The sequence below is a fragment of the Cervus canadensis genome, chromosome 4 (assembly GCF_019320065.1).
Source record: "Cervus canadensis isolate Bull #8, Minnesota chromosome 4, ASM1932006v1, whole genome shotgun sequence".
Classification (NCBI taxonomy): domain Eukaryota; kingdom Metazoa; phylum Chordata; class Mammalia; order Artiodactyla; family Cervidae; genus Cervus; species Cervus canadensis.
This window is the reverse complement of record NC_057389.1, coordinates 90,197,784-90,209,889: the sequence shown is the minus strand read 5'-3', so window position 1 is coordinate 90,209,889 and position 12,106 is coordinate 90,197,784. Positions and strand designations below refer to the sequence as shown.

Below are 12,106 nucleotides of genomic sequence, written 5' to 3'. Positions count from 1 at the left end.
CTTAGACACACACTCTCTCACAAGCTTATGTAGACACACAAATAACCGCTCCCATCGCCTTACCTAAGAACAATCATCCTTGTGTAGACACACACTCACAGACTCACACAAACACTGGTACACACTCACTCTTGGACAGACGCATTCCCAGAAACACACCTGCATGCTCACACAGACACACAAGTACACACTCCTTCCATCTCACAACCACACAAGTGAGACTTCACATGGGTCCACACTGACCCACACTCACAGGCTCGATTTTCCATTTTCACACAGAAAGACACACAAGTGTGCTCTCCCAATACCTGACGCATGCACACAAATACACAAGTATGCACTCAGGGAGATGCACAAACACACACCCTCTCCCTCTTGCGAGCCACACTCACCTTCGCAGGCAGTGCCCTCGGCTGCCAGCGCATGTCCCGGGGGACACTGGCACTCATAGCTCCCATCTGTGTTCCTACAGGTGCCTCCCCGGCACAGCAGCGGATCCCGGGCACACTCATCCACATCTGGGCGTGTGGAGAGAGAGAGGAGGTGTGAGATGCTGACCCAGGTTGGTGTGATGGGGCTCATGGAAGCTCCCCGCTGTTGCCCCCATCCCCCAACCCTGTCGCCCTGGCTGAGGCCGAGAGGGTCTGGAGTCCTGGGGTGTGGATGAGCCAGGGGAGTCAGAATGGGAGGGAAGCTGGAATTCTCAGAGTTTTCAGGGACATAGGCTGACATTCCTGGAGCTAAAGGAGGCCCTGAGGGGCCTCCTCCCCACCCCAGAAGAGACGGGGGAAGGCCAGACCCTGCCCCACCGGGCATTAGTTCACAGAACCAGGGGCCTCACTACTCATCTCAGCCCCTTCCTCCCACTCCAGCCTCAGGGGCTTCCTCCCATCCCTCATGTCAACCTCAGGGCCTTTGCACACACTGTTTCCCCCTTCGCCTTCCCCCCTCCCCACAACAGCTTCTTCCACCCCTCAGGCCCACCCCAGAGCCTTTGCACACACTGTTCCCCCTTTCCACCTTCCCTCCTCTCCACAGCAGCTCCTTCCATCCCTCACATCCACCCCAGGGCCTTTGCACACACTGTCCTTTCTCCACACAACTCTTCAGCCCTTCTTCACCACAATTACTCCCGCTCTCTTGGCCCCACAGAATGGGATACATCCCTAGGGTTCTCAGCTCACACTGTACCATATAGCCCTTTCAAGTGCTTCTGACAGTGGCTCTTTATTTTCTGTTTGTCTAGGGATTTGTTTTATCCTACTAGGGCCTGAGCTCCAAGGAAATGGCCCCCTGTATCCGAGTTCTCCATAGTTCCCCCGAGTAGATGCATGTGAAACATTCACTGAATGAATGAGAAAAATGAAAAGGGAAGAGGCTCCTCTTTCCAGGGCCCTCTCCTCTTCTCATGCTACCCCCACCCTGAGAGAACCTGCCCAAATCTTGGTCCCCATGCTTCTCATCTGAATGCCAGACCCAGTGTCTGGCAGTCTTCGGGGACGATACCCACACCTGCCGTGTCCCAGCTGGGTCATGGCTTCTCTCCACTCCTGCCCCCTCCACCCACATCCGGCACAGCAATGTCCCCCCACCCCACTCCCCGGCTCAGCCCCGAGACCCGCGGGCACCACCCTGCCCTGGGGTGGCTGCCTACCCATGCAGCTCTTCATCAGCATGAAGCCACTCTCGTAGCCGTGGAGACACTTGCACTCGAAGCTGCCTGGGGTGTTGACACAGGTGCCCTGGCCACAGAGGTCAGGGGAGATGCGGCACTCGTCGATGTCTGTGGAGACAGTGGACGTGGGCCAGGCCTCCATGTCTGCAGACACTCAAGGCCGCAGGGGAGCCCCAAGGCGCCGAACAGAGCCAGGGAAATGGAGGTGCTGTGACTGCACCCCCAGATGAGAGCAGGGGATTTCCTTCCAGCCCACAGGCCCCTGGAGGTCACTTTTCTTTTAATCAATTTACGTACTTGCTGCATTGGGTCTTAGTTGAGGCATGCAGGACCTTTCAGTTGAGGTATGTGGGATCTAGTTCCCTGACCAGGGATCAAACCCAGGCCCCGTGCATTGGAAGCACGGAGTCTTAGCCAAAGGACTACCAGGGAAGTTGCTGGAGGTCACTTTTGCCATGCCAAGTTGCTTCATTCATGTCTGACTCTTTCCAATCCTATGGACCGTAGCCCGCCAGACTCCTCTGTCCATGGGATTCTCCAGGTGAGAATAATGGAGTAGGTTGCCATGCCCTTCTCCAGGGGATCTTCCTGGCTCAGGGATCGAACTCATGTCTCTTATGTCTCCTGCATTAGCAGGAGGGTTCTTTACCACTAGTGCCACCTTTTGCCAGCCCCTCCTTTTATAGCCAGGATCCTGGAGGCCCAGAAAGGGTATTGAGCTGCCCTGGGTCACATAGCAGGCAGGCAGGCAGAACAAGGCCAGTTCTTGCCTTTTAGGTGCCTCTAGTTTGTGGCCCCCCGTCCCTGCAGGCACCTGAGGCAGAGGCAGGTACGTACCTGTGCAGTTCCTTTCCTGGGCATCCAGGGCGAAGCCTCCCGCACAGGAGCAACGGAAGCTGCCCACGGTGTTGCGGCAGGTGCCGTGGGCACACAGCCCAGGGAAGGCTTTGCACTCGTTCACATCTGCAGCATGGGAGTACAAAACATCACAAAACAGTACAAACATCACGCTACTGCAGTACAAAACATCACACTGCTCCATGTCCCCGAGTCCCCTGCCTCCTGAGCGTTCACCCCTCTGATCACAGATATCTGGTCTCTCCTAAATCTGCTTCCCACCTCCAGGCCTCTGCCCACGCTCTGCCCTCTGCCCTCTTGGGGAGCCTCCGGCTCCCCAAACCCAAACGCACCTTTATAGAAAGGACGGCCTGACAGGAAGTCCCGGCTGGCAAAGCCCAGCCCCCGGGGACACAGGCTGGTGAAAGCCGGGGACTCGGGCTCAGGGCACGCCTCGCATGCGGTGCCCCACGCGCCCCCAGGGTGCAGCAGCAGACGTCCATCCGGTACTTGCCCAGCAGGGCAGCCCCACACTCGTCCTCCTCCCAACGCAGGAAACAAAGCTCCAGGCGCATGTCTGCAAGGAGGGGTGGTCACCGGTCCCGCCCCTGCCACACTCGCTGCCAGGACAGGCAATGTCATCCGAAACTTCCTCCCCAGTGCGGAGACTGAATTCCTCAGCTGACACTCCATGTCCTCCAAGTGACTTTTTTTTCCCCACACTTCAGGGCTTGTGGGATCTTAGTTCCCTGACCAGGGATCAAACCCAGGGCACTGGCAGTAAAAACAGCTGAGTCTTAACCACTGAACCACAGGGAATTCCCAACAGTTACACTGGAATAAGGGTATAACCCAACAGTTACATTTTTTTAAAACAAAAATTTTTTAAAGATTTTTTTTTTGATGTGGACCATTTTTAAAGTCTTTATTGAATTTGTTACAATATTGCTTCTGTTCCATGTTTTGGCTTTTTGGCCGAGAGGAATGGGGGGTCTTAGCTCCCGGACCAGGGAAGGAACCTGTACCCCCTGGATTGGAACACAAAGTCTTAACCACTAGGCCACCAGGGCAGTCCCCCAAAGTTACATTTTAATAATAACTTGCACTGCTAGCTGCTTGCTATGTGCTGGGCACTGTTCTAAGCTCATCAACCCATGTAGTCTTTAAAATAACACCAAGAGGAAAATGGTTATCATCATGCCCATTTTACAGGCAAGAAAACTGAGGCAGAGATGGGTTAGATAGCTGGCCTGAGGCCACACAGTAAGAGGTAGAGAGAGATTCAAACCAGGCCACCTGGCTCCATAGTGTGTGTGTTTAATTTGTAAAACCTCCTTAGAATAATCTGGCAATGGATAAGGCTTCCTCAATACCAGACACGATGGTCTAAGACTGGGGTTGGTTAACTACGGTCCAGGGTGCCAGTTGCCCGTTTCTGTAAATAAAGTTTTATTGATATACAGTTACATTCATTTATTTCTGTCCTACACAGTAGAGCTGAGTAGCTGCAACAGATTGTGAGGCCCCTAAAGCTGAAAATATTTACTCTCTGGCCCTTTGCAGAAACAACTGGCTGATCCCTAGACTAGGACAATTTTTCACTCCTTGCAAAAGGAACACATGTTTAAGTGGATCCATTTGAGAATGAGACCCTGTTACAGAATCTTTAGAAAAAATAAAGATAAACAGAAGTGCCATGACACACCGGGACCCATCTTAAGTTCTGGGTACCCAATGCCTTGGTCCAGGGCTGCTCAGACAGCATTTCACCTGGCTGTGAATTCAGCAATGTTTTTATTTTTTCTTTACTTGGCTACTTTCTTTCCTTGGTCACATTCTGGGATCAGCAAGAAGACCTGATGCACACCTGAAGCTCAGTTTAGAAGGAAATCAAAGTTGAAAAGAGTCATCAGGGCCCGTCTGCCTTCTGTTGACCAGGCTCCATGGTGCCACTGAGGAGGCCACTAATGGGTTAATGTTACTATGGGAGGAAAAACTGATAGAATGCAGAGCCCTACCTGCTGGCTGGTGGATGCTTTTGCACAAGAAATGTCCTATTCAAGATGTTGATGGTGTAAAGCAAGAAGCGCTCCTTGAAGGGGGGAAATATATCAGAGCCTTTGAGCCTGAGGGCAAGCCATTCAGGGTAAGGGTTTGAGCCCTGGACCCTGGGGAAGGGTTGCGGGCATGAATTACCATTCATGATAGAGGTAGGTGTCTCGTGCTCAAATCCACCTCCTGTAAACCTTCTTTGGTAGCAAGAAAGAATATACCAAGGTGGCAGGTAACATTTCACAAGATTGTACCATTTGCAATGAGCTTCATTAGAAGGGTCGTTGATTAAGTGGATCCAACCCCTCCAAAAAACAAATGTCTTTGGAGACACATGAGCAAGGTGGTGGGCAGAGTCCAAGAGGACCCCCAAGACCCCACCTGTCCCTAGGAAGGGCTGTTGGGAGTGGAGGCAGGCCCTACACCGGACCCTGCAGGCCCACACTCACCTATGCACAGCCGGCCGGAGGTGTCCAGTATCATGCCCTCTGAACACTCGCAGCGGAAGGAGCCCGCGGTGTTGATGCAGCGCCCATTGGGACAGACGCCAGGGAAGACCTCACACTCATTCACATCTAGGCAGCAGAAAGCAAGGAGAAGTGAGAGGTGGAGGCTCCCAGCGAGCTGGCTCCCTAAGGGCTCAGGATACCACGTGGTTCTTGGGGAGGTGGGAAGAGGCAGTGCCAGCCTCCTGGGCTGGGGGATTGCAGGGAAGACCCGGATACCAAGGAGGGAGATCTCCAATGACTTCAGAGAGGGCCTTAGGCAGCCACCATGACACTTGCCTGCTCTTGGTGGTGGTGGTGGGGGAGTGGCGGTGAAGGGCACAGGGTTGGGAGTTACCTTCGCAGCTGAGCCCCTTCACGCGGGCGAAGCCTCGGGCACAGGCGGGGTCTGTGATTGGGGAGAGGAGTCATTCTCTCCACCCGGATCCAGGGGACCTGGCACCCCCACGGTTCTCTCAATGGCCAGAGAGCCCCCAGAGCCGGCCCCCAGGGCATTACCCATGTCACAGCGTTCGCAGGGGCTCCCCCAGGCCGCGCCGAGCGTGGCGCAGCACTCGGAACGCAGGGTGGCCCCGTGCAGGTTGGCCTCGCAGCGGCCATCCTGGATCTTCAGCCAGCAGGTGCCTTTGGTGCTGTCTGTGGGGAGAGGCCGGCGGGCTCATCTGGCAGGCCCACACCTGCACACTAACCCGCGGAGACCCAGACTTCCCCTGGGCGGGCGTCTGCGTCCCGGCTGCTCCGCGGGGCCTCTCACCTAGGCACACGGTGCCAGAAGGTCCAAGGCGGCTGCCGGGGGCGCACTCGCAGGCATAGGAGCCGGCCAGGTTGCGGCACACGCCATTCACACACGGGTTGGACAGGCACTCGTCGATGTCTACAAAAACAACCCGCCCCCGACCCCCATCAGGTCCCTGAGCTGCAGGAACTGGAGCCGCACGCGACCTGATGCCCCTCCCCTCCGCCGCTGCCAAAGTCCAACGGCAGGGGGCGCAGGCGGCCAGAAGGCGCGGGAACGGACTGGGCAGGCGCAGAGGAGCGTGTTTGCCTTAAATTGCGCAGTGCACCTGCGTGTGCACGCCGACACGCAGGATCCCGAGAGCCCGCACGGGTGAAAGTGTACAGGGGCAGGCACGGTGGGGAACGGCGGCCCTGCGAGGGTCAGTCATGGCACAAGAGAGGCCGACGGTGAGAGGCGGGAGGAAAACCCAGAGCGGGGGAGACCTGGTTTGGGGGGGGGCGGGGGCAGTCCGCCGGAGGCTTGCGCTTAACTGTGTGTGTGTTTGTGTTTGTTTGTGTGTGCGCGCGCTCCTGCAGGTGTCTGTGAGGGCCCAGGGGTCTGTAATGAACAAGGTCATTGCAACCAAGTGTGTGTGAGGCCGGGTGGGCACATACTCCTGTGTGTGAGTATATATAAGTGTGTGAATGCACAACTGTGTGGGTATGTGGTATCTGCACATATAAGTGTGTGTGTGTGTGGCTGTGAGCCTAAGTGTGCGAGGGGTAAAAATGTGGACACACACGTGTCTTTGAGAGTGTGCACATGAGAGTGTATGATGTGTGGGACTGTGACTATGAGTGTGAATATGGGTGTGTAAATCTGTTTTGTGTGAGTACTGGTGTGTGTAATCAAGTGATCATCAAGTGTGTGAATGTCAGAGTGTCTGCATAAGGGTGTGCTTTTGAGGGTGTAACTCTGGTTATGAGCATATGTGTAAAGAGTGAGAATTGTTCAGTCACTTAGTCATGTCCAACTCCTTGTGGGCCCATGGACTGCAGCATGCCAGGCTTCCCTGTCCTTCACCATCTCCTGGAGTTTGCTCAGACTCATGTCCATTGAGTCAGTGATGCCATCCAATCATCTCATCCTGTGTTGCCCTTTCCTCTTCAGGCCCTCAATCTTTCCTAGCATCAGGGTATTTTCCAACGAGTCAGCTCTTTGCATCAGTGAGAATAAGTGTGAATGTGGTTATGTGTGAGTGTGTACCTAAGAGTGTAACTGTGAGACTGAGTGTGAATATTTGTATGCCTTTGAGCATGTCTGTGCGGGTGAATGCAGGTATGCATGCGTCTGGCAGCATGTGTGTGCCCAGAGCATGCAGTGTGCATAAGTACTTATGTGTGCACGTGTCTGCGTGCCCCCAGGACCCTGTACCTTCACAGGTCTCCGTGTCTGGCCGGAAGCTGAAGCCCTGGGGGCAGGAGCAGCTATAGCTGCCCGGGCTGTTCCGGCACCGCCCGTTGTCACACAGGAGGCTGTTGAGGGCGCACTCGTCCACATCTGCAGGGCGGGGATGGGACCGGAGAGCAGAGTGAGGGGTGTGCAGTGGGGGTGACACCCCCTCCACCCGTCCACTCACCCGGCACACTCACCAGTGCACTCCCTGCCATCCGCGACTGCCTCGTAGCCCAGGTTGCAGACGCAGCGGTAGCTGCCCCGCAGGTTCTCACACATGCCGTTGGCACAGACGTCAGGGTCGAGGGCACATTCATTGATGTCTGCAGCAGGAAGACGGCATCAGCAGCTGCCCCAGCTCCCTGGAGGCTCCAGAAGCCAGGTCCTCCGGGGCCAGAGCTCCAACCTAGACCCTGCCTCCTTTCCCTGGAAACCAGGGTTTCTCAGCACTGTGGATATTTGGAGCTGGATCACTCTTTGCTTTGTGGAGTCGGAGGGGGGCGGGGAACCCATGCAATGTTGAATAACATCCCCAGCGTCTACCCATGAGATGCCAAGAGCACCGTCCCCAATATTTGTCCAGACATTGCCAAATGGCACCTGGGGGAACAGGTGTGGAACTCATGGAACAGACATTATTACATCAGCAACATAATTTCTTTTAAAGTGCGATCATAATCACTAATGTTATAAGATGCTTACCATTTTGTACCGAGTATATTAACTCATTTGGTCCTCACAACATCCCTGAAATGGGACCTACTAGTATATCCACTTTACAGAAAAAGAGGCACAGAGATGGGAAGTAACTTGATCAGTATTCAATCAGTAAACAGTAGGGCCTGGAGAGTTCCCTGGTGGTCTAGCGGTTAGGAATCAGTACTTTCACTGCCATGGCCTGGGTTCAATTCCTGGTTGGGGAACTGAGATCCCCTAAGCCTCATGGCACAAAGGGGCAGGGGGAAATAGGCAGCCACATATGTCAAAAAAGGAAAAAAAAAAAAAAAAAAGAATGCTGGCTGGGATTTAAACCCAGGCATTTGGCTCCAGAATCTGTCCCTTTAACTGAGGGAGGGGCGCTGGACATCTGTCCTGCCCCCATGGCCCAGTGGGGGATGGGAAACCTGGCTGTATCCTAAATCCTTTTATTTGTTGCTCAGGCAGGAAGGCTATAACAGGAAGGGATGGTGTCATAGGTGGGAGTCCTCATCCCCAGGATCACCTCAGCACGTGACTTTATTTGGAGATGGACATACAGTCCATTCTAATATGATTGTATCCTTATAAGAGTGGAGGTCTGGGTGCAGACACACAGGGTGAGCCCTGTGTCAAGAGGAAGGCAGACGAGTTTGGGATTAACATATATACGTGCCTACATGTGTGCTCAGCAGTGTCTGACTCTGCGACCCCATGGACTGTAGCCCTCCAGGCTCCTCTGTCCTTGGGATTCTCCAGGCACGAGTACTGGAGTGGGTTGCCATGCCTTGCTCCAGGGGATCTTCCCAACGCAGGGATCAAACCCACATCTGCTATGACTCCTGCACTGATTCCTTACCACTGAGCCACCTGGGAAGAAGTCCCTAACATATATACACTACCCTATATAAAACAGAAAACAGACAAGGGCCTACTGTATAGCACGAGAATTAAACTCAGTATTTTATAATAACCTATAAGGGCAAAAAATCTGAAAACTGTGTGTGTGTATATATATATATACTGAAAAGTATATGTATCATATATATATAGTGTCTGAATCACTTTGTTGTACACCAGAACCATTGTAAATTTAAAAAAAAAAAAAAAAAAGGATGAAGGCAGAGATCAGGGAGATGCTTCGACCAGGCAAGGATTAACAGCTAAGTGCCAGAAGCTGAGAGAGGTGTGAGACAGACTCTTTCTCACAGCCTCCGAAGGGGTCACCCCTGCTCACACTTTGATCTGGGACATTTAGCCTCCAGAGCTATGGGAGAATGACCCCCACCCCCGCCAGCCTGTGATACTTTCTGGAACCCAGTGACCTGGCCAGGTTGCCAACCATGTCCCTGACCCTTGGTCCCAGCCCCACCCCGCTCACCTCTGCCATCCGTGGTGATGCCAAGACCGCTGCTGCATAGGGCCTGGAACTCAGCTGCGGTGGCAGGAACAGGGAGAGAGGGGCGGTCATTGGCCATTGCTGAAGCCAAGCCATGCCCAAGACGTGGCCCCTTGGGGCTGGGCAAGGGTCTGGGACTAAGATGCCTGCTCCAGTGGGAAGAACAGTTTTCCTCTGTCTCTTCTTGGGGGAGAGACATCCACCCCACCCCATGGGAGCCATGGGGGCCATGGAACGTTCATGGGGGCGGGGCAGCTGAAGCCCTTACCAGAGTTCTTGGGGGGACACGGCTGGCAGGGCTCCCCAAACCCATGGGCCGGGCTTGCACAGCAGCACTCAGATTTGGTGAAGGCACCGGGGAAGGGGCGGGCACAGGAGCCCTGGTCGAGGGGCCCGTAGCACGTGCTGCGCACGTGGGTGTCCACGCACACTCGGCCGTCGGCACCCACCGCAAGCCCCCCGAGGCAGCGGCAGTGGAAGGAGCCCTCGGTGTTGGTGCAGTGACCGTTCATGCAGATGCCCGGTGTCTGGCACTCATCGATGTCTGCAGGGGTCGTGGGGGGAGACTGCGACAGGTCCCAGCCACCCCATCCCCATGCCACACCCGCCCTTGCCACCTCCCCTCGCCTCTTCTTCCCCATCCCCATGGGTTCCCCTGTGGTCCAGCCTGCAGTTTCTCACCCACACAGTGGCGGCCACCGGGTGCCAGCAGGAAGCCGGGTTTGCAGAGACACGTGAAGCTCCCGTCCTCGTTCAGGCACACTCCATTGGCACACATGGTGGTAGTTGCACACTCGTTGTGGTCTGGGGACACCAGGAGAGGCGGGGTCCCAACAGGGTCCTGGCACCCACTCTTTCATTGGGCCAGTCCTGCCAGGGAGACCAGCCCGGCCCTCATGTTTCCAGGGGCAGCTCCCGTGCCTGTGGGAGCCTGATAGGATGAGACGTGGCTGTCAGAGACTAGTTTGGCATGGGTATTAGGTTGCAGGACTGTGAACTCCCCTGGGGCCAACTGGGACCACTAGCTCATATCTGCATCTTCCATCCTGGCACACACAGGTGCTCCATGAATAGTTGTTCAAAGTCCTTTAAATAAGTCAGGTGGTGGCTGCACAATATCTCACTAAATGCTTCCAAACTGTTCGTTTAAAAATGGTTAAGATGATAAACATGTTATGTAGGGACTTCCCTGGTGGCTCAGTGGTAAAGAATCCACCTGCCAATGCAGGGAACTCAGGTTCTATCGCTGGTCCAAGATCCCATGTGCCAAGGGGCAACCAAGCACATGTGCCATAACTATTGAAGCCTGAGTGCCTAAAGCCTATGCTCTGTAATGAGAAGCTCATGCACCGCAACTAGAGAAAGCCTGTGAGCAGCAATGAAAATCTAGAGCATCCAAAAAAATTAAAAAGTTATGTATATTTCGCCAAGATAAAAAAAATGCAAAAAAAAAAATTGAAAAAATGAGGTAGTGGTTGCATGAAATTACGCATGAACAAAAATGCCACCAACTTGTCCCCTTAAAAAGGGTAAGATACAAACTACTATACATAAAATAGATAAACAAGGTCCTATTGTATAGCACAGGGAACATATTCAGTATTTATAATAAACTGTCATGGAAAAAAAGGGTTAAACTGGTCAATTTTACACTGTGTAATTGTGCCATAATTCTTAAAAATGCAAAAAAGAATTGAAAAATGAGATGGTGGTTGCATGACACTGGAAATATCCTAAATGCCACCAAATTGTTCACTTAAAAATGCTGTTGCACACATCATGATATTTATTATTAATACATAACTGTATGATCTTTATTACATAAAAATGGATGCTTAGTTGTGTAAATACACAAATGAGACCTAGAAGGACACATCAAACAGTAAACTGCTTGTGTTAATGGATGACTTTAGTTTTTTGCTTGTGTTTTTTGGTTTCCTATTATGCAAGTGTTAACTTTTAAGAAATAAATGTTATTTTTATTTTTTTATTTTTTTAAATAAATGTTATTTTTAAAAACCTTTAAAAATGCTATGTTTATCTTCCTGCAAAAAAAGAAAGAAAGAAAGAAAGAGAGGTGGTTGCGCAACATTGGGAATTACTGAGATTTTCACTTTTAAATGTTTAAATTTATCTTGTGTGAATCACAGCTGCATTTAAAAAGGAAAGGGCAAAAACCATCAGCTAACAAAAAAATAGTCTCGGGACTTCCCTGGTGGTCCAGTGGTTAAGAATCCACCTTCTAATGCAGGGACTCTGGTTAGACCCCTGATCAGGGAACTCAGACCCCACTTGCGGTGGGGCAACCAAGCTGGAGTGCCACAACCACTGAGCCTGCGTGCTCTGGAGCCACAACTAGAGAGAAGCCCGTGCACCAGAGCCAAGAGCCTGCCTGCGGCATCAAAAGATCCCACATGCTACAAGGAAAATCCCATGCAACACAACTTAGACCTGATGCAGCCAAATAAATAAATATTTTTTTCCAGAAACCTTTCTTTAAAAATAGTTTAATTTAAAAGAAGGCAGTCGGTGCAGTGCAGAAATGATTTGTTTACCAAAGTACAGTGTTGAATAAAAAAGGATTGAAGCAAGAAGAAGGAAGAAAGGGAGGGAGGGAGGAATGGAGATAGGGAGGGAAAAAACATAATGAATACATAAAAGGTCCACACCTAAATGTGTATGTGAATTTCCACAGCGGCATTATCCATAACAGCAAAAGTGGAAACAACCCGAAGAGCCAGCAACTGATGCTGGTAGAAACAAAATGT

At 52.4% G+C, this 12,106-nt stretch overlaps 1 protein-coding gene across 1 annotated transcript in view; it reads right to left on the bottom strand.

The window, feature by feature from the left end:
• The window catches only part of FBN3 (fibrillin 3), a 67,997-nt gene that overhangs the window by 43,683 nt on the left and 12,208 nt on the right, over positions 1-12,106 (bottom strand). Inside the window, 14 exon segments of the mRNA XM_043466443.1 lie at positions 393-518; positions 1,655-1,783; positions 2,513-2,638; positions 2,866-2,985; positions 2,988-3,089; positions 5,014-5,139; positions 5,408-5,458; positions 5,569-5,706; positions 5,825-5,944; positions 7,223-7,348; positions 7,441-7,566; positions 9,321-9,374; positions 9,607-9,882; positions 10,020-10,142. Coding sequence (XP_043322378.1) covers positions 393-518; positions 1,655-1,783; positions 2,513-2,638; positions 2,866-2,985; positions 2,988-3,089; positions 5,014-5,139; positions 5,408-5,458; positions 5,569-5,706; positions 5,825-5,944; positions 7,223-7,348; positions 7,441-7,566; positions 9,321-9,374; positions 9,607-9,882; positions 10,020-10,142 — 1,743 coding nt within the window.